The sequence below is a fragment of the Salvelinus namaycush genome, chromosome 3 (assembly GCF_016432855.1).
Source record: "Salvelinus namaycush isolate Seneca chromosome 3, SaNama_1.0, whole genome shotgun sequence".
Classification (NCBI taxonomy): domain Eukaryota; kingdom Metazoa; phylum Chordata; class Actinopteri; order Salmoniformes; family Salmonidae; genus Salvelinus; species Salvelinus namaycush.
In genome coordinates, this window is record NC_052309.1 from 1,990,166 (window position 1) to 2,014,150 (window position 23,985).

General features: G+C 41.4%; 1 protein-coding gene across 1 annotated transcript in view; it reads left to right on the forward strand.

The window, feature by feature from the left end:
* LOC120044172 (potassium/sodium hyperpolarization-activated cyclic nucleotide-gated channel 1) overlaps nt 1–23,985 on the forward strand; it is a 158,693-nt gene that overhangs the window by 76,433 nt on the left and 58,275 nt on the right. The window contains exon 3 of the mRNA XM_038988756.1: nt 10,185–10,346. Within this exon, the coding sequence (XP_038844684.1) occupies nt 10,185–10,346 (162 nt within the window). The remainder of the gene's footprint in view (nt 1–10,184; nt 10,347–23,985) is intronic.

Here is a 23,985-nt window from a genome sequence, read left to right on the forward strand (position 1 = left end):
AGTCATGATGTAGTCATGATGTAGTCATCATGTAGTCATCATGTAGTCATCATGTAGTCATCATGTAGTCATCATGTACCCACCATGTGGTCATCATGTATTCATCATGCATTCATCATGTAGTCATCATGTAGTCATCATATAGTCATCATGTAGTCATCATGTAGTCATCATATAGTCATCATATAGTCATCATGCACCGACCATGTAGTCATCGTGTATTCATGTAGTCATCATGCATTCATCATGTAGTCATGGTGTAGACATAATGTATTAATGTAGTCATCGTATAGTCATCATGCACCCACCATGTAGTCATCATGTATTCATGTAGTCATCATGTAGTCATCATACAGTCATCATATAGTCATCATGCACCCACCATGTAGTCATCGTGTATTCATGTAGTCATCATGCATTCATCATGTAGTCATCATGTAGTCATCATGTAGTCATGGTGTAGTCATCATGTAGTCATTGTGTAGTCATCAGTAGTCATCGTGTATTCACCATGTAGTAATCATGCATTCATCATGTAGTCATGGTGTAGTCATAATGTATTAATGTAGTCATCGTATAGTCATCATGCACCCACCATGTAGTCATCATGTATTCATGTTGTCATCATGCATTCATCATGTAGTCATCATGCATTCATCATGTAGTCATCATATAGTCACCATGTAGTCATCATGTAGTCATCATGTAGTCATTGTGTAGTCATCATGTAGTCATCATATAGTCATCATGCACCCACCATGTAGTCATCATGTACCCACCATGTAGTCATCATGCATTAATGTAGTCATCATGTAGTCATGATGTAGTCATCATGTAGTCATCATGTAGTCATCATGTAGTCATCATGTAGTCATCATGTAGTCATCATGTACCCACCATGTGGTCATCATGTATTCATCATGCATTCATCATGTAGTCATCATGTAGTCATCATATAGTCATCATGTAGTCATCATGTAGTCATCATATAGTCATCATATAGTCATCATGCACCGACCATGTAGTCATCGTGTATTCATGTAGTCATCATGCATTCATCATGTAGTCATGGTGTAGACATAATGTATTAATGTAGTCATCGTATAGTCATCATGCACCCACCATGTAGTCATCATGTATTCATGTAGTCATCATGTAGTCATCATACAGTCATCATATAGTCATCATGCACCCACCATGTAGTCATCGTGTATTCATGTAGTCATCATGCATTCATCATGTAGTCATCATGTAGTCATCATGTAGTCATGGTGTAGTCATCATGTAGTCATTGTGTAGTCATCAGTAGTCATCGTGTATTCACCATGTAGTAATCATGCATTCATCATGTAGTCATGGTGTAGTCATAATGTATTAATGTAGTCATCGTATAGTCATCATGCACCCACCATGTAGTCATCATGTATTCATGTTGTCATCATGCATTCATCATGTAGTCATCATATAGTCACCATGTAGTCATCATGTAGTCATCATGTAGTCATTGTGTAGTCATCATGTAGTCATCATATAGTCATCATGCACCCACCATGTAGTCATCATGTAGTCATCATGTAGTCATCATGTAGTCATCATGCACCCACCATGTAGTCATCATGTATTAATGTAGTCATCATGCATTCATCATGTAGTCATCATGCATTCATCATGTAGTCATCATGTAGTCATTGTGTAGTCATCATGTAGTCATCATGTAGTCATCATGTACCCATCATGTAGTCATCATGTAGTCATCATGCATTCATCATGTAGTCATCATGCATTCATCATGTAGTCATCATGTAGTCATCATGGAGTCATCATGTAGTCATCATGCACCCACCATGTAGTCATCATGTATTAATGTAGTCATCATGCATTCATCATGTAGTCATCATGTAGTCATCATGTAGTCATTGTGTAGTCATCAGTAGTCATCATGCAGTCATCATATAGTCATCATGTACCCATCATGTAGTCATCATGTAGTCATCATGTAGTCATCATATAGTCATCATATAGTCATCATGTAGTCATCATGCACCCACCATGTAGTCATCATGTATTAATGTAGTCATCATGCATTCATGATGTAGTCATCATGTAGTCATCATGTAGTCATCATGTAGTCATCATGTAGTCATCATGTAGTCATTGTGTAGTCATCAGTAGTCATCATGCAGTCATCATATAGTCATCATGCATTCATCATGTAGTCATCATGTACCCATCATGTAGTCATCATGTTGTAATCATGTTGTCATCATATAATCATCATGTATTCATTATGTATTCACCATGTAGTCATCATGTATTCATCATGTTGTAATCATGTAGTCATCATGTTATCATCATGCTGTCATCATATAATCACCATGTAGTCATCATGAAACCAGTAGGAAGTGAAGAGGAGGACAGAACCTTGAGTGGCTCCACCAAATCAGAGAAATTGTAGCAGATAATGAAACTTTGAAGGCCCTATCTTAGTTCTCTGTTAGTCTGACTCATTATCCATATAGAACGTATTATGTTATGCTTCTCTGCTCTTTCTGCATTCTCTCCCCCTCGCTCTCCCTCTCTCTCAATATCTCTCTCTCCCTCTCTCTCCCTCTCTCTCAATATCTCTCTCTCCCTCTCTCTCAATATCTCTCTCTCCCTCTCTCTCCCTCTCTCTCAATATCTCTCTCTCGCTCTCTCTGTCTCTCCCTTTCACTTTCTTTCCCTCCTCCCTATTCCACACACACACGCACACACACACACACACACACACACACACACACACACACACACACACACACACACACACACACACACACACACACACACACACACACACACACACACACACACACACACACACACACACACACCCTGGCCCATCTGTTTACTCCAGACTGTCTTTCTGCTGACCAAGCTTATATTTAGACACCGAAGAATCAGTGTTCCCTTCGGGCTTTATTAAACCTATCTTATTATCCTGATCACGAATGATCAGTAGCACTCGTTACGTGGTACAACTCTCTTTATAGGAGACACAAAGTGACACAGAGGCGGAGTTCCAAATGGCACCCTATTCCCCGTGTAGTGCACTACTTTTGACCAAAGCTCTATGGGCACTGGTCCAACGTAGTGCACAATGAAGTATATGGAATAGGGTACCATTTGGAACACATACAGATGGTCTTTATAAGGGTTAACAGAGAAGAGACGGGTTCATCATATAAACCTATCTCTGGCCGCGTCAATGTTTGTCCTTCCCTGTTCAGTAGTTATTTAACAATTATAACAATGGAATTAACAATAAGACTGTCATGTTATAAAATGTCAGATACCTTGACTTGTGTTCTGCACGTGCAAAAACCCATCCTTGTTGTTGCTTGAATATCTATTACAGTTAGCCTCTGAAAGTACAGTCGGCCCGCTTGTTTTTCCCGACCTTGAATTTACAGTGTTCAACAAGTCATTCCAAGTAGCTAATTATCACCCCTGGGGAACAATTTAGAAAAACTGCCCAGAAACAAAATGTCACCATTTCTCAAATATATGTGAATTTTGTTAAGCATAAAAATTAACTTTTTTCATCTGTAATTTCCTTGTGCTGAAACCATGCCATAAGATCCCATTAAAACGTTATTAAAGTCATGCGTTAGTGACTTTTAAAGACACATTTAATAGACAGGAGCAATTATATCACCTTAAAAATAGATAACAATTACTTCATCAAACCTCGGATTGGGGCCTTAATTTGGTGGAGAAGGAGATAGAAGGCAGTCGACAGGTTCAACAATATGTTACTTTTTAAATTTTTTATTACAAAGGTGATTGCTGGTTTATCATGCGAACCTGGCACTTTGTCGAATTGTCACTCGGAAACGTTTCCAGATTTTTTTGCAGAAAGAATTGGAGCTTTGGCAAAAAATGAGTAATGGAATAACCAGCCAGGAAAAAAAATAATGGCTTTCCTATGCAAATGACTCTCTGTGGAGAATGAGCGGTTCGAGTGGAATTCATGGAAGCGTGAGCAGATTCTCTTTTGTTCAGATCCAATGTCAGCCAAACCTTCTCTCAAGAGCTGTTCTGTTCAGTCACTCTGTAGATAAGCTTACTATTCTATCAGCTAAAACACTGCTTCGTCTCTGCTTAACCCTTTACAGCAGTGGGCTAAAATCAGGGTCACACAGTGTTTCTTCGGAGTCTTAATAAACAAATCTACTTTTACTAAATAAAAGTATACACCTCACTAGGGCTGACTCCATTTAGTCGACTGGTCGATTGTTTGGTCGATGGGCTGTTGGTCGACCAAGATTTTTTTTAGTTGAGCAGAAAATTTATGGCACACGAGACACCTGTCTGATTCACACCTGTCTGATTCACGCCTGTCTGATTCACACCTGTCTGATTCACACCTGTCTGATTCACACCTGTCTGCTTCACACCTGTCTAATTCACGCCTGTCTGATTCACGCCTGTCTGATTCACACCTGTCTGATTCACACCTGTCTGCTTCACACCTGTCTGATTCACACCTGTCTGCTTCACACCTGTCTGATTCACACCTGTCTGCTTCACACCTGTCTGATTCACACCTGACTAATCCATTGCGGAGGCCTGTCTGAGTGGACTAATCCATTGCGGAGGCCTGTCTGAGTGGACTAATCCATTACGGAGGCCTGTTTGAGTGGACTAATCCATTACGGAGGCCTGTCTGAGTGGACTAATCCATTACGGAGGCCTGTCTGAGTGGACTAATCCATTGTGGAGGCCTGTCTGAGTGGACTAATCCATTGTGGAGGCCTGTCTGAGTGGACTAATCCATTGTGGAGGCCTGTCTGAGTGGACTAATCCATTGTGGAGGCCTGTCTGAGTGGACTAATCCATTGTGGAGGCCTGTCTGAGTGGACTAATCCATTGTGGAGGCCTGTCTCAGTGGACTAATCCATTGTGGAGGCCTGTCTGAGTGGACTAATCCATTGCGGAGGCCTGTCTCAGTGGACTAATCCATTGTAGAGGTCTGTCTGAGTGGACTAATCCATTGTGGAGGCCTGTCTGAGTGGACTAATCCATTGTGGAGGCCTGTCTGAGTGGACTAATCCATTGTGGAGGACTGTCTGAGTGGACTAATCCATTGTGGAGGCCTGTCTGAGTGGACTAATCCATTACGGAGGCCTGTCTGAGTGGACTAATCCATTACCGAGGCCTGTCTCAGTGGAATAATCCATTACCGAGGCATGTCTCAGTGGAATAATCCATTACGGAGGCCTGTCTGAGTGGACTAATCCATTGCGGAGGCCTGTCTGAGTGGACTAATCCATTGTGGAGGCCTGTCTGAGTGGACTAATCCATTGTGGAGGCCTGTCTGAGTGGACTAATCCATTGTGGAGGCCTGTCTGAGTGGACTAATCCATTGTGGAGGCCTGTCTGAGTGGAGTAATCCATTGTGGAGGCCTGTCTGAGTGGACTAATCCATTGTGGAGGCCTGTCTGAGTGGACTAATCCATTGTGGAGGCCTGTCTGAGTGGACTAATCCATTGTGGAGGCCTGTCTGAGTGGACTAATCCATTGTGGAGGCCTGTCTGAGTGGACTAATCCATTGTAGAGGCCTGTCTGAGTGGACTAATCCATTGTAGAGGCCTGTCTGAGTGGACTAATCCATTGTGGAGGCCTGTCTGAGTGGACTAATCCATTGTAGAGGCCTGTCTGAGTGGACTAATCCATTACGGAGGCCTGTCTGAGTGGACTAATCCATTGTGGAGGCCTGTCTGAGTGGACTAATCCATTGTGGAGGCCTGTCTGAGTGGACTAATCCATTGTGGAGGCCTGTCTGAGTGGACTAATCCATTGTGGAGGCCTGTCTGAGTGGACTAATCCATTGTGGAGGCCTGTCTGAGTGGACTAATCCATTGCGGAGGCCTGTCTGAGTGGACTGATCCATTGTGGAAGCCTGTCTGAGTGGGCTAATCCATTGTGGAGGCCTGTCTCAGTGGACTAATCCATTGTGGAGGCCTGTCTGAGTGGACTAATCCATTGTGGAGGCCTGTCTGAGTGGACTAATCCATTGCAGAGGCCGCAGGGATGACACACCAGTATCACCAGTAGTACATTTACTGTTAATTACCATCATTTCTAATTACAATGTTTGTTACTGTCATTCCTGTTAATGTATTCAGTATGTTGTTATTACAGTCATACCGTTGTCATTGTCTGATTGGACACATTTCCTGCAGAGCGCACAACCTAGGTTACACTTGTGAGAAAAAAGTTTGGGTTAATTTTATTCAATTTACGAGGTGTCAATTTATTCATTGTCTTTTGTTTGTGTCGCTGCTGTCAATGTGGAGTAAGGACGTGCACCTGATTACGCATAGAAGCAGGCTTAGGCTACCTGGCCTGCGCTCAAATGTAGGCTTACAGATCACCTGATTTATAAATCTGCCCATTTGGGGATCTGATACTGTTTCTGATTGGCTTAACTCACCATCACTGTGGAACTTCTCAAAGTAATGTTTTCTTCACCTCCAACAGCAAGTAAACAAAGTCTGTTTTTACATCCATTGAGAATGACAATAGTTCCTCAACGTAGTCTATTTGAAAAATATTTCCAGCCCTCTCCCTTTCGATAACCACTCAGCATGGAAGGGGAAAAAATGTCATGCTCTGATCCAGTGGAAACATCATCAATTAGTCCAACCTGATTACTTCTTATCCCTACTGCTAATGTGTATGTCTGTCCTGAGCTCACTGGCACGGGAAACTCTGAGGGCCCAGAATATTTTAAAGGTTTGCAAGTTTGCTAGCAGGAGTGTTGTTACTGACCAGGCCATGTGTAGCCAATGGGATTTATAGGATATTTATTTTTTTCTGGATATTTTCTACCTGCAGGTTGCAATGTTTTTATTTGTTGGCTTTATGTAGGCTATTTTTACATATTGTCAATGGCAATAGAAGTTACTTTTAGATTCGTATAATTTTCATTTAGATAGAATTGATTTTGACATTGATGATGAGATATGAAGACTTTATTATAAATTAAAGGAAACTGTTCCACAGAAATGTGTATATGAAAATGACACGCACATCAGAACTGGCACGCACATCAGTAGAAATGGTACGATAACTTGGCACTCCACATGGAAAAAGGTTGCCGATCGCTGGTGTTGCCTATTACTGGCAACTTCAGGAGCGTAACAGCAAAATCTGCGAAGGCAGCTGCGAGCTGGAGGAGGAGGGTCAGGACAGGAACAGAGTTTCTGCTTCTGGTTAGACTATATTGATCTCTGGCTCCCTCTTTAGCAATTGATTGGTCGAAAGAACAGACGACTCTCGGTCGACCAAGATTGTTTTTAGTCGGGGACAGCTCTAACACCTCACACACATGGTTATGGGCTTAAAAAGAAGAAGACCCCTGTACCATGTCAGATATAGAGTTGAAATATATTACATTTTGACTTTGCATCCCAATATTACACTTTATAAATATCACAGAAGATTTAAATATAACAAAACCTCTTTGACCACTTTTCGGCTTGTTTCAAATGTTTCGAATGTTTATTCGTTATGAAATTATGAAAAATATTCCACCCATGAGGCCACTAAAGGGCGATGTTGGTCATTTGACTGCAGGAAAAGTTTAGTATCGTGTCACTATCTTTTTTCTCACAATATTTCTTTCTCTGTTTATCTCTCTGGATCAGTGTCTGTCCCTGGATTTGTCTATATCTTTCTCGCTAGATCTCTCTCTCTCTCTTTCTGTTTCTCTTCATCTCAGTCTCTCTCTTACCTATTACAGACAGACTTTACGGTATGTTGCCTATAGAAAAAAAATCTGCCAATGTTTTTTTAGAGCCCAATTCATGCAGTCTCATTTTCGCCACATTCAGAGTGGAAGCAGATGTGGGACGTCTATTTTAATAAATCCATCGCAAAGAAATCCACTAGAACACTAATAAAATGTATTTTCTAAATATTATAATGCCATGCTTTGAGTTTAATGATGTTACTGGTATGTGCAGCCTATATGCTACATGGCTGTGCCATGCACATGGAATCAATAGTTATTTCATTCATTAAACAGACAAGACACACTTAGGCTACATTTAAGCTACCCAAATATATTATAACAATCGGATGACTTTGATAGTTTCAGTAAGCAACAATTTGGTGCCTTCAATTGCATTAGCCTACTTTATTCCAATATGTTTGTATCCACGAGTTCATCTGACTCTGGGGAAGTAGATAAATGGCCTCATTGCCAAAATACCAAAGTATCCCTTTAACTCTCCATGGTTAACCCTCCACGGTTAACCCTCCACAGTTAACCCTCCACGGTTAACCCTCCACGGTTAACCCTCCGCGGTTAACTCTCCACGGTTAACTCTCCACGGTTAACTCTCCACGGTTAACCCTCCACGGTTAACCCTGCACAGTTAACCCTCCACAGTTAACTCTCCACGGTTAACTCTCCACGGTTAACTCTCCACAGTTAACCCTCTACAGTTAACTCTCCACAGTTAACCCTCCACAGTTAACCCTCCGCGGTTAACTCTCCACGGTTAACTCTCCACGGTTAACCCTCCACGGTTAACCCTCCACAGTTAACCCTCTACAGTTAACCCTCCACAGTTAACCCTCCACAATTAACTCTCCACGGTTAACTCTCCAAGGTTAACCCTCCACGGTTAACCCTCCACGGTTAACCCTCCACAGTTAACCCTCCACGGTTAACCCTCCGCGGTTAACTCTCCACGGTTAACTCTCCACGGTTAACTCTCCACGGTTAACCCTCCACGGTTAACCCTGCACAGTTAACCCTCCACAGTTAACTCTCCACGGTTAACTCTCCACAGTTAACTCTCCACAGTTAACCCTCTACAGTTAACTCTCCACAGTTAACTCTCCACAGTTAACCCTCCACAGTTAACCCTCCACAGTTAACCCTCCACAGTTAACTCTCCACAGTTAACCCTCCACAGTTAACCCTCCACAGTTAACCCTCCGCAGTTAACTCTCCACAGTTAACCCTCTACAGTTAACTCTCCACAGTTAACCCTCCACAATTAACCCTCCACAGTTAACCCTCCATGGTTAACTCTCCACAGTTAACCCTCCACAGTTAACTCTCCACGGTTAACTTTCCACAGTTAACCCTCCACAGTTAACCCTCCACGGTTAACTCTCCACAGTTAACCCTCCACAGTTAACCCTCCACAGTTAACCCTTCACGGTTAACCCTCCACAGTTAAACCTCCACAGTTAACCCTCCACAGTTAACCCTCCACAGTTAACCCTCCACAGTTAGTGTTAAACTGCTAGTGTTAACAGTAGAAATGTTAAACTGCTAGTGTTAACAGTAGAAATGTTAAACTGCTAGTGTTAACAGTGGGAGTGATAAACATTGTGGACTCACTCTGTTAACTTCAAATACACTCCTGTTTGATCATTACAAGCATTGAATGTTATTATTGTGGCTAGTGCATTGGCTTGGCTATGTCCTCCTCTGTACTTACAGTACACCCTATATGTACAGAATCAATCTTGTTTTCTTGCCCTTTTACTGTGTTCAGTTTGGTTTTGGACTATGTCTATGTGACACGATAAAGACCCGAAAATCTGTGAATTCACTTTTTTTTGCATGTGAATTGATTGAAAGTCTGGTGGCCATAATGTCTGCAGCTCTCCTCTCTACTACTGCTCTTCAAAATACACATGTTTGGATAGTTGTAGCGTGTTGGCAGCACTATAAAACCAAGGTTGCTCAGTTGTAGGATACTGAGGTTCAGGACGGCAACTTAATTCCTTTCAATAATGAGTAATGATGACGACGTGTTTCGGAGCAAACATCTTCGTCAGACCACTATTGATCAAACATCTTCGTCAGACCACTATTGATCAAACATCTTCGTCAGACCACTATTGATCAAACATCTTCGTCAGACCACTATTGATCAAACATCTTCGTCAGACCACTATTGATCAAACATCTTCGTCAGACCACTATTGATCAAACATCTTCGTCAGACCACTATTGATCAAACATCTTCGTCAGACCACTATTGATATTGGGATTCTCTGTTCTTTCTCAATCTGTTTCCCAGATTGTCCATAGTTGTAGCATTCCGGAAATTAATTTTGGGGAATTCAGATCAACCTAATTTGTTTTTCCTCTGTTCTCTCTCTCTCTCTCCCAGATCTTCCATATGACCTATGACCTGGCCAGTGCTGTGGTAAGAATATTTAATCTGATAGGGATGATGCTACTGCTGTGCCACTGGGACGGTTGTCTGCAGTTCCTGGTCCCACTCCTACAAGATTTCCCTCAAGATTGTTGGGTGTCGCTAAACGGTATGGTTGTAAGTATTATACCCTTTTTACATCTTGTTTGTTTGTTTCAACATTTGGAAATATTAAAGGTATTAAATGGACTGAAACAGGACATCCTTGCTTTTAACCCATGTTGAGGTGGACTGTGTTGTACTACAAGGGAGTATAGAAGGCCAGCCATCATTCTGAAATGATTATGACATATTGTTCCTATTGTTAAACCATATACAGTGCATTCGGAAATTATTCAGACCCCATCCCTTTTTCCACATTTTGTTAACTTACAGTCTTATTCTAAAATGGATAAAATAAATCAAATGTATTTAGACCCTTTGCGATGAGATTCGAAATTGAGCTCGGGCGCTCAGGTGCAACCTGTTTCCATTGATCATCCTTGAGATGTTTGTACAACTTGATTGGAATCCACCTGTGGTAAATTCAATTGATTGGACATGATTTGGAAAGACACACACCTGTCTATATACGGTCCCACATTTGACAGTGCATGTCAGAGAAAAACCAAGCCATGAGGTCAAAGGAATTGTTCGTAGAGCTCTGAGACAGGATTGTGTTCAGGCACAGATCTGTGGAAGGGTACCAAAACATGTCTGCAGCATTAAAGGTCCCCAAGAACACAGTGGCCTCCATCATTCTTAAATGGAAGAAGTTTGGAACCACTAAGACTCTTCCTAGAGCTGGCCAACTGGCCAACTGAGCAATTGGGGGAGAAGGGCCTTGGTCAGGGGAGGATGAACAAGAACTCGATGGTCACTCTGACAGAGTTCCTCTGTAGAGATGGGAGAATCTTCAAGAAGGACAACCATCTCTGCAGCACTCCACCAATCAGGCCTTTATGGTAGAGTGGCCAGACGGAAGCCACTCCTCAGTAAAATGCCTTCGGAGCTACATAAATGATTTATCATACACTGCAGTTGAGGAACAATGGGAAAGTACTTCTGCTTTGAAATTTGATAAACTTGTAACCCAGCTTTTGAGAAAATGGTACTTGAATGTTTTGGAACTGGAGAGCTCTTCTTTGTCTACACCTATTCAGCATCGTTCACACCCTCTTAAGCCTCAGCCCCACCCATCTCTTTAAGGATTCACGTGAGGCCATGTGCTAAACAGACTGAGGAAGGTAGTGTAATAAACAACCAAAGATTTCAAGACTTAAAGTGGTGAAAGTAATAGACTACAATAAGGAAAAACTCCAGGTAAAAATACACTTCATCTAGTCCACTTCATCTAGTCCACTTCATCTAGTCCACTTTATCTAGTCCACTTCATCTAGTCCACTTTGTCTAGTCCACTTCATCTAGTCCACTTCATCTAGTCCACTTTATCTAGTCCACTTCGTCTAGTCCACTTCGTCTAGTCCACTTCATCTAGTCCACTTCATCTAGTCCACTTCATCTAGTCCACTTTATCTAGTCCACTTTATCTAGTCCACTTCGTCTAGTCCACTTCATCTAGTCCACTTTATCTAGTCCACTTTATCTAGTCCACTTTATCTAGTCCACTTTATCTAGTCCACTTTATCTAGTCCACTTTATCTAGTCCTCTTTATCTAGTCCACTTTATCTAGTCAACTCTATCTATCAAAATCTGACTTTGGTGCAGGTTGTGTTGTTTTTTACTTTACTGTCTCTGGTAAACATACACTATGTCAAATAAAATCAAAGTGTATTTGTCACATGCACAGGATACAGAAGTTGTAAACGGTACAGTGAAATGGTCACTTGCACATTTGCATAGTACTGCACTCTTAGGCCTCACTCCCCCTTATCTGAGATATTTACTGCAGCCCTCATCCTTCACACACAACACCCGTTCTGCCAGTCACATTCTGTTAAAGGTCCCCAAAGCGCACTCATCCCTGGGTCGCTCCTCTTATCAGTTCGCTGCAGCTAGTGACTGGAACGAGCTGCAACAAACACTCAAACTGGACAGTTTTATCTCAATATCTTCATTCAAAGACTCAATCATGGACACTCTTACTGACAGTTGTGGCTGCTTTGTGTGATGTATTGTTGTCTCTACCTTCTTGACCTTTGTGCTGTTGTCTGTGCCCAATAATGTTTGTACCATGTTTTGTGATTTCTGAGATACAAATAATATTACTACACAGATCACACACTTATTGTTAGCTAGCGAGCCAGCAAGCTAACGTTCACTAGCTAGCTAACGGTATGCATAAACTTGTAATGAAAATGACTTTCTTTGTTTGTAGCTACAGTTTGTTTGGCCCGTTGTGTCACGTCACTCCGGTTCACACTGACCGTGTGCAGAAAGTAGTCCATCATAACTTTTCCCCACTTATCTTTTGTCAATAGCGCCTGCTAAATTCAGGGCAGCAATGTTGTTGAGACCAGTATCAACACTTTTGCAGTTCTCCATTGCTAACGTTGTATCTTTCAAAAAAGCAGCAGTAGCAAGGATTATCTACACATACTGAGCAGCTCATTTTTCAGACAAAAGCGTGTCACATGGCAGACCAATCCAAACTCATATCTCAGCCAATCATGGCTAGCGGGAAGGTTCCTGACTTTTTCCGTGGCTAAACCAACTAGGCTCGTAATTTTACAATTTTATTCGGATTTAAAGATGGCATACAAATTTGTTATTAAGGCACATGAAAGTTCACATGTTCCAGAAGGCATTTCTGCCAAAAAACGAATTATGATAAAAATACAAATAAATACTTTCAAATGCCTCTCCTGTGAAGTAGTGATGTACGACATATGCCGTGCTTCCTGAAACGAGTCACATTCTGATGGTTGGTTATTACACCAATAATCTTGGGACAGTAGTAATCCCTATCACTAGTGCAGGGGGACATTTTCTAGTGGCCTTTCTCCCAGAGATTAGATTTTTAAACCATGAGGCAAAGATTAAAGGACACTCTTTAATGGGCAGGGGCAAATCTCTACTTTATTAGATATTTGTCTTGTGTTCTGTAGCTTAGCAATGCATTACGTAACAGGGGAAGAGAGATGACTGCACAGATTTACGCAATGTTTTCTTTTTTTTTAAGCAGCACTAGTGGACTTAGTCAAAGTTAGAGGTACTCATTGTGCTTAGTCACGTGTGATTTACATACATTCTCTGTACATGCGCGACTCTATATGTAACTATTATTATGGGTTTAAACATACAGAGATCACAGAGACTCTTTACAGTAAATGCTGCTCTATCAGTGGAAGCCATTTTTATTCCTTTAAAAAAAGTATCTATAGATTAAAATGCCCAGATAAATCAGGATCTATGACATACAGCACTATTATTATGGGCTGAAATGTACTGAGCTCTCAGAGACTCTTTACTGGAAGCGGTAGAAGTTATTAAAGAGTAAATACCACGAATAATAACTTCTCAATTAGAAAACAGCCTACGTGGCATCGATGAGTTAGAAACATTTATTCTACTAGCAAAATTTACTACCAAGTGTAAATAGGATAACTGGGTTTTGTGAGACTTGTGGTCGTGACTTCATCACATTGTAAATGAAGGTTGGGTTTGTTTCAAACCTGCCCACATGCCCACATCAATCATCAATTAGGAGTGCAGCCCTATGGGGCTAGTTAGGGACCATCAGTAAATTACACAATGTACATGGGACAATATGTACCAATTCCAAAAGCTCCTAATTTCAATGACTCGAAAACCTCAAACCAACTATAAATTGTAGAAATTAATTTACAAATATTAAAAGCATTTCATGAGAAAAACTAAAAGGTGTCATAACAGGAAGAACTGAGCAATTTCCCCTTACATAGGCCAGCTGCAAAGTCGAAATTGGCTATATTGTGTGACGAACAGAAATTGAATAATGTGTCCCTGAACAAAGGGGGGGGGGGGGGGGGGGGTCAAAATCAAAAGTAACAGTCAGCATCTGGTGTTGCCACCAGCTGCATTAAGTACTGCAGTGCATCTCCTCCTCGTGGACTGCACCAGATTTGCCAGTTCTTGCTGTGAGATGTTACCCCACTCTTCCACCAAGGTACCTGCAAGTTTCCGGACATTTCTGGGGGGAATGGCCCTAGCCCTCACCCTCCGATCCAACAGGTCCCAGACTTGCTGAATGGGATGGAGATCCGGGCTCTTCACTGGCCATGGCAGAACACTGACATTCCTGTCTTGCAGGAAATCATGCACAGATCATCCACAGAATGAGCAATATGGCTGGTGGCATTGTCATTCTGGAGGGTCATGTCAGGATGAGCCTGCAGAAAGGGTACCACATGAGGGAGGAGGATGTCTTTCCTGTAACGCACAGCGTTGAGATTGCCTGCAGCAAGCTCAATCCGATGATGCTGTGACACACCGCCCCAGACCATGACGGACCCTCCACCTCCAAATCGATCCCGCTCCAGAGTACAGGCCTCGGTGTAACGCTCATTCCTTCGACGATAAATGCGAATCCGACCATCACCCCTGGCGACACAAAACCGCGACTCGTCAGTGAAGAGCACTTTTTGCCAGTCCTGTCTGGTCCAGCGACGGTGAGGTTTTGCACATAGGCGACGTTGTTGCCGGTGATGTCTGGTAAGGACCTGCCTTACAAAAGGCCTACTAGCCCTCAGTCCAGCCTCTCTCGGCCTATTGCGGACAGTCTGAGCACTGATGGAGGGATTGTGTGTTCCTGGTGTAACTCGGGCAGTTGTTGTTGCCATCCTGTACCTGTCCCGCAGGTGTGATGTTCGGATGTACCGATCCTGTGCACGTGTTGTTACACGTGGTATGCCACTGCGAGGACGATCAGCTCACAGTACGGACATTGCAATTTATTTATCTTGCCACATCTGCAGTCCTCATGCCTCCTTGCAGCGTGCCTAAGGCACATTCACGCAGATGAGCAGGGACCCTGGGCATCTTTCTTTGGGTGTTTTTCAGAGTCAGTAGAAAGGTCTCTTTAGTGTCCAAAGTTTTCATAACTGTGACCTTAATTGCCTACTGTCTGTAAGCTGTTAGTGTCTTAACGACCGTTCCACAGGTGCATGTTCATTAATTGTTTATGGTTCATTGAACAAGCATGGGAAACAGTGTTTAAACCCTTTACAATGAAGATCTGTGAATTTGTTTGGATTTTTACGAATTATCTTTGAAAGACAGGGTCCTGAAAAAGGGACGTTTCTTTTTTTTCTGAGATTAGGTATATATACAGTTGAAGTCGGATGTTTACATACACCTTAGCCAACTACATTTAAACTCCGTTTTTCACAATTCCTGACATTTAATCCTAGTAAAAATGCCCTGTCTTAAGTCAGTTAGGATCACCACTTTATTTTAATCATGTGAAATGTCAGAATAATAGTAGAGAGAATTATTTATTTCAGCTTTTATTTCTTTCATCACATTCCCATGGGTTCAGAAGTTTACATACACTCAATTAATATTTGGTAGCATTGCCTTTAAATTGTTTAACTTGGGTCAAACGTTCCGGGTAGCCTTCCACAAGCTTCCCACAATAATTTGGTTGACTTTTGGCCCATTCCTCCTGACAGAACTGGTGTAACTGAGTCAGGTTTGTAGGCCTCCTTGCTCGCACACATATTTTCAGTTCTGCCCACACATTTTCTATAGGACTGAGGTCAGGGATTTGTGATGGCCACTCCAATACCTTGACTTTGCTGTCCTTAAGCCATTTTGCCACAACTTTGGAGGTATGCTTGGGGTCATTGTTCATTTGGAAGACCCATTTGCGACCAAGCTTTAACTTCCTGACTGATATTTTGAGATGTTGCTTCAATATATCCACATAATTTTCCAGCCTCATGATGCCATCTATTTTGTGAAGTGCACCAGTCCCTCCTGCAGCAAAGCACCCCCACAACATGATGCTGCCACACCTGTGCTTCACAGTTGGGATGGTGTTCTTCGGCTTGCAAGTCTCCCCCTTTTTCCTCCAAACATAACGATGGTCATTATGGCCAAACAGTTCTATTTTGTTTCATCAGACCAGAGGACATTTCTCCAAAAAGTATGATCTTTGTCCCCATGTGCAGTTGCAAACCACAATCTGGCTTTTTTTATGGCGGTTTTGGAGCAGTGGCTTCTTCCTTGCTGAGCGGCCTTTCAGGTGATGTCGATATAGAACTCATGTTTACTATGGATATAGATACTTTTGTACCTGTTTCCTCCAGCATCTTCACAAGGTCCTTTGCTGTTGCTGGGATTGATTTGCACCAAAGTACGTTCATCTCTAGGAGACAGAACGCATCTCCTTCCTGAGCAGTATGACAGCTGCGTGGTCCCATGGTGTTTATACTTGCGTACTATTGCTTGTACAGATGAACGTGGTACCTTCAAGCTTTTGGAAATTGCTCCCAAGGATGAACCAGATATGTGGAGGTCTACAATTGTTTTTCTGAGGTCTTGGCTGATTTCTTTTGATTTTCCCATGATGTCAAGCAAAGAGGTACTGAGTTTGAAAGTAGGCCTTGAAATACATCCAGAGGTACACCTCCAATTGACTCAAATGATGTCAATTAGCCTAAAGCCAGGACATCATTTTCTGGAATTTTCCAAGCTGTTTAAAGACACAGTCAACTTAGTGTATGTAAACTTCTGACCCACTGGAATTGTGATACAGTGAATTATAAATTAAATAATCTGTCTGTAAACAATTGTTGGAAAAATTACTTGTGTCATGCACAAAGTAGATATCCTAACCGACTTGCCAAAACTATAGTTTGCTAACAAGAAATTTGTGGAGTGGTTGAAAAATGAGTTTTAATGACTCCAACCTAATTGTATGTAAACTTCCGACTTCAACTGTAGACCCTAATAATAAGTTGATATATCAAACAAATTTCAATCAAATGTATTGATAAAGCCCTTTTTACATCAGCCGATGTCACAAAGTGCTGTACAGAAACCCAGCCTAAAACCCCAAACAGCAAGCAATGCAGGTATAGAAGCACGGGCATTGTTTTTGTCACCGTGGAGCGATATCTACACAAACACATGGCCTAGATTTCTCAGAATTTAAATGCCGTTTTTATACTGACTAAGGGTCCATGTATGTCTGTGCCTCTGCAGTGACACAGCTGTATTGTTCACCTGAATAATAGAATGATAAGAGAGAAGAGGGATGCTTCTATGCCACCTGACAGTTCAAATGGGGCTGGCTTTCAGTCTCACACCTTCATCTCCCAACATCCAAGACTTGACTTGGACTGAAAACAGGAGCCAGGCACTCATTTTGAGGGCCTGTACTGTTTATATTAAGGTGCAGGAACTCAAGCAGTAGAACATTTGAGGTACCGGTACTCAGTTCCGGTGAACCTCTGCCCAAGTCAAGCACTGCCTACAGAGTAATAAGAGTGAGTAATACTAGACCGTGGCTGGTTCAAAGTAACTCACATCTACAGCCACATATCATCTACCTCCCTATTGGTTCTCTCTGAGGCCCTCACACTGTACCTTACAACAACAAAAAAGAACAGCTCTGTAACTAAGCCAACCCCCTGGAGACTAACTGCCCTAAAGGGAAAACAAGTGCTGCAAACAAGTCTTTAAGTTCGTTTTTCATCAGCATTGATCTCTGTGAAGGAGAGATTATAATGCATTCCCAGAGCAGAGTGTTATCGATTGTAGATTATTCAACAGCAGACTACAAAAGAAGGTTAAGACAATACACACGAGTGGATGAGATTGATTCAATACACACGAGTGGATGAGATTGATTCAATACACGCGAGTGGATGAGATTGAATCCTGTCACCAAAGAGTGATTCATCATTAAAGGAAACATCCACTCAAAACTATATTTTGGTATTTGTGTCATTAATCTACTGATACAAAATGTTTTGCATGTCAGCAGGGAAGTTTTCAAGATATTGGACTTTCAAGAAACAAAGTGTCTCTCGGTCACATATGATGACAAATGTTGTTTTTGAGTTTTCCTTTAAGGATCATGATTAAAAGACATGTGGATGCAGCTCGGGCTTCTACTGTATTAAAAGACATGTGGATGCAGCTCGGGCTTCTACTGTATTAAAAGGAACATTTGGTTTTAAATTTGGCATACAGAATTAAACAAATGATGTTAGATAAATAACCCCTTCTTTTATGTTCCATAGGAGAAGAGGTTATTTGTCTGATTACGTATGAAACCCCATTACAACAAACACCTACTGTAGGAGGGAGGATGAGATCATTTTGATAAATCTTTACAGACTAAAAAAAGACATGCCATATTTATTAGACTGGGTTTAGGTAAGTTTCCCTGATGCCTGACAGTACAGTAGAGTGAGGCGTTGGCAGTTGTGATGCTGAAAAGGGTTGACACTATGCACCTCCAGTGCACTGACTAGGAACGGTCTGTGTGTACGCCATAACACAGATATTTCTGTCCGGTTGAAAAAAGAGAAGGGCAAGAACCCAGGGCATTAACAATCAAGACCCCAAGGGGGCAATTTCCAACTCCATCTCATCCATTTGAAATGGGCAACCAGAGGCTTTTGACCTCCGTTATAGCGTGGAGAGAGAGAGTGAGAGAGAGAGAGAGTGAGAGAGAGTGAGAGTGAGAGTGAGAGAGAGAGAGGTGGGGAGGGAGGGAGGGAGTGAGTGAGGTGGGGACGGAGAGAGGGAGGGAGGGACGGAGAGAGGGAGGGAGGGAGGGAGGGAGGGAGGGAGGGAGGGAGGGAGGGAGGGAGGGAGGTGGGGAGGGAGGGAGGGAGGGAGGGAGGGAGGGAGGGAGCAGGCTCAGACTATGTTAGAACATTCCGGCATTGTTGTTTCATTTAAATGTGTTTTTTGTTGTTGTTTGCAACCAATCACCTGTCTGGCAACAAACCAAGAAAACTTCACTTCACCCAAAAGCACATTAGCTCTACAGCTCATCTTTAAACTTTTCATAACAATTACATTAAGCATGATGGGAGCTACAGGGCGAGATTGTTATTGATGGATTTTTAATCACGTTTGGGAACTGAAACCCTCTACATCAAGTTGCACATAAACAGTTTAGATCCTGTGGCCCATAGGGTCTCTGCTCAACGGTATTGAAGCACTACCGTGCTTCCCATATTGCACCCTATTCCCTATATAGTGCACTACTTTAAAAAAAAAATAGTGCACTCTATAAGGGATAGGGTGTCATTTGGGATGCTCACTGCTCAGCCGTATTGAAGTAGTTGCTCTTTAGGGGGCTGCCATTTCAGCAGCTAAATTAAGAAAGATCTTTAGCCCGCCTAGCCCGACCCAACAAAATGGGTTCTGGAGACTTTCTCCTGAGCAAACATTGCAACACTTTAAATGGATTTCAGCTTCATCTCCGAATCTTGGCTGACACAAAATCTATTTACCTCAAAGATCAAGGGAACTAACCAAGTCCAAGACCCAAACTGTTCCCCCTTTTCTTCAAGACTGCACCTCAATCTATCATTTACTGTACATTTATTTAGTATTATCTACCTGTATGTTATTATATAATATTATCTACCTGTATGTTATTATATAATATTATCTACCTGTATGTTATTATACATTATTATCTACCTGTATGTTATTATATATTATTATCTACCTGTATGTTATTATATAATATTATCTACCTGTATGTTATTATATAATATTATCTACCTGTATGTTATTATACATTATTATCTACCTGTATGTTATTATATATTATTATCTACCTGTATGTTATTATATAATATTATCTACCTGTATGTTATTATACATTATTATCTACCTGTATGTTATTATACATTATTATCTACCTGTATGTTATTATATATTATTATCTACCTGTATGTTATTATATAATATTATCTACCTGTATGTTATTATATAATATTATCTACCTGTATGTTATTATATATTATTATCTACCTGTATGTTATTATATAATATTATCTACCTGTATGTTATTATATAATATTATCTACCTGTATGTTATTATACATTATTATCTACCTGTATGTTATTATATATTATTATCTACCTGTATGTTATTATACATTATTATCTACCTGTATGTTATTATATATTATTATCTACCTGTATGTTATTATATAATATTATCTACCTGTATATTATTATATATTATTATCTACCTGTATGTTATTATATAATATTATCTACCTGTATATTATTATATATTATTATCTACCTGTATGTTATTATATAATATTATCTACCTGTATATTATTATATATTATTATCTACCTGTATGTTATTATATATTATTATCTACCTGTATGTTATTATATATTATTAACTACCTGTATGTTATTATATATTATTATCTACCTGTATGTTATTATATATTATTAACTACCTGTATGTTATTATATATTATTATCTACCTGTATGTTATTATATGTTACAGTTGAAGTCGGAAGTTTACATACACTTAGGTTTGATTCATTAAAACTAGTTTTTCAACCACTTCACACATTTCTTGTTAACAAACTATTTTATTTTAGAATTTATTTTATTTCACCTTTATTTAACCAGCTAGGCTAGTTGAGAACAAGTTCTCATTTACAACTGCGACCTGGCCAAGATAAAGCAAAGCAGTGTGACACAGACAACAACACAGAGTTACAAATGGAATAAACAATAAACAAGCCAATAACACAATAAATAAGTCAATGACACAGTAGAAAAAAAGAAAGTCTATATACAGTGTGTGCAAAAGGCATGAGGAGGTAGGCAATAAATAGGCCATAGGAGCGAATAATTACAATTTAGCAGATTAACACTGGAGTGATAAATGAGCAGATGATGATGTGCAAGTAGAAATACTGATGTGCAAAAGAGCAGAAAAGTGAATAAAAACAATATGGGGATGAGGTAGGTAGATTGGGTGGGCTATTTACAGATGGACTATGTACAGCTGCAGCGATCGGTTAGCTGCTCAGATAGCTGATGTTTAAAGTTGGTGAGGGATATAAAAGTCTCCAACTTCAGCAATTTTTGCAATTCGTTCCAGTCACTGGCAGCAGAGAACTGGAAGGAAAGGTGGCCAAATGAGGTGTTGGCTTTGGGGATGATCAGTGAGATATACCTGCTGGAACGTGTGCTACGGGTGGGTGTTGTTATCGTGACCAGTGAACTGAGATAAGGCGGAGCTTTACCTAGCATAGACTTATAGATGACCTGGAGCCAGTGGGTCTGGCGACGAATATGTAGCGAGGGCCAGCCGACTAGAGCATACAGGTCACAGTGGTGGGTGGTATAAGGTGATTTGATAACAAAACGGATGGCACTGTGATAGACTGGATCCAGTTTGCTGAGTAGAGTTTTGGAAGCTATTTTGTAGATGACATCGCCGAAGTCGAGGATCGGTAGGATAATCAGTTTTACTAGGGTAAGTTTGGCGACGTGAGTGAAGGAGGCTTTGTTGCGAAATAGAAAGCCGATTCTAGATTTGATGTTGGATTGGAGATGAAAAAGCGTGTGTGAGCAAGGAGACCTACAAACCTGACTCAGTTACACCAGCTCTGTCAGGAGGAATGGGCCAATCTTCACCCAACTTATTGTGGGAGGCTTGTGGAAGGCTACCCGAAACATTTGACCCAAGTTAAACAATTTAAAGGCAATGCTACCAAATATTAATTGAGTGTATGTAAACTTCTGAACCCATGGGAATGTGATGAAAGAAATAAAAGCTGAAATAAATCATTCTCTCTACTATTATTCTGACATTTCACATTCTTAAATTAAAGTGGTGATCCTAACTGACCTAAGACAGGGAATTTTTACTAGAATTAAATGTCAGAAATGGTGAAAAACTGAGTTTAAATGTATTTGGTAAAGGTGTATGTAAACTTCCGACTTCAACTGTACACCGCATTATGCCCCATCTCCTCTCCTGTAGACTCTACACTCAGGGCCGGCCTTAGCCACTAAGCCACGTAAGTGTCCTTAAAAAAATAAAACAGAAATAGATTAGCAATTATTAACAAAATCTCACTTAGGGCCCCCAAAACGCTAGGGTCGGTCCTGCCTAGGCTAGTTATTATATGACGTACTGCTAACGGAGGTACAGACAGATCCACATTGAAAACCTCAGACTAGGTCTGACTTTCCTGTTCCCAGTCTATTCAGGACACATTAGTGTTTTAACCAAAGATTTGAATAATAATGGTTCACATTTTATTGTCTTTATTGTCGATGCCTGGCTGGCCCTGCTCTGACTGCGTTCTGCCTCACAACGCAATTCTGGAAGCACATTTTTGGCAGCCTTACAAAATGGTGCCCTGTATGAGGACAATTCTTTGCGCTTGCTTGTACTTTTGTGCTTACTGCTTACTCCAGTAATCTGACAACTTCCTCCTTTTCAGGAGTTCTGACAACCAAGAACAGCCAGGTATAAATATAGGTATAGATGTGGTTGCTTACTCCGGCAGTCCGACTCAAACTTCCTCTTCTTCTCACAAGTCTGACAGAGGACTTCGAGAATAGTCTAGTGTATAAATACTTCATTCCATGCCGGCCCTGTCACAGTGACAGCCAGTGAAGTGTGATCACACCATCATCAAGCCCCCCAGCTCCCGTTTCAGCTCTCCTGTAGAAGGAATATTTTAATCTCGCCAGATATGGACTGGACGTCGATACTTTTCTTTCTTTCTGTTGTAGATACTGCTGGGTGAATGGTGCTCTGTGTTGTAGATACTGCTGGGTGAATGGTGCTCTGTGTTGTAGATACTGCTGGGTGAATGGTGCTCTGTGTTGTAGATACTGCTGGGTGAATGGTGCACTGTGTTGTAGATACTGCTGGGTGAATGGTGCACTGTGTTGTAGATACTGCTGGGTGAATGGTGCTCTGTGTTGTAGATACTGCTGGGTGAATGGTGCACTGTGTTGTAGATACTGCTGGGTGAATGGTGCTCTGTGTTGTAGATACTGCTGGGTGAATGGTGCTCTGTGTTGTAGATACTGCTGGGTGAATGGTGCACTGTGTTGTAGATACTGCTGGGTGAATGGTGCTCTGTGTTGTAGATACTGCTGGGTGAATGGTGCACTGTGTTGTAGATACTGCTGGGTGAATGGTGCTCTGTGTTGTAGATACTGCTGGGTGAATGGTGCTCTGTGTTGTAGATACTGCTGGGTGAATGGTGCTCTGTGTTGTAGATACTGCTGGGTGAATGGTGCACTGTGTTGTAGATACTGCTGGGTGAATGGTGCTCTGTGTTGTAGATACTGCTGGGTGAATGGTGCACTGTGTTGTAGATACTGCTGGGTGAATGGTGCTCTGTGTTGTAGATACTGCTGGGTGAATGGTGCACTGTGTTGTAGATACTGCTGGGTGAATGGTGCACTGTGTTGTAGATACTGCTGGGTGAATGGTGCTCTGTGTTGTAGATACTGCTGGGTGAATGGTGCACTGTGTTGTAGATACTGCTGGGTGAATGGTGCTCTGTGTTGTAGATACTGCTGGGTGAATGGTGCTGTGTGGTAGATACTGCTGGGTGAATGGTGCTCTGTGTTGTAGATACTGCTGGGTGAATGGTGCCCTGTGTTGTAGATACTGCTGGGTGAATGGTGCACTGTGTTGTAGATACTGCTGGGTGAATGGTGCACTGTGTTGTAGATACTGCTGGGTGAATGGTGCACTGTGTTGTAGATACTGCTGGGTGAATGGTGCTCTGTGTTGTAGATACTGCTGGGTGAATGGTGCACTGTGTTGTAGATACTGCTGGGTGAATGGTG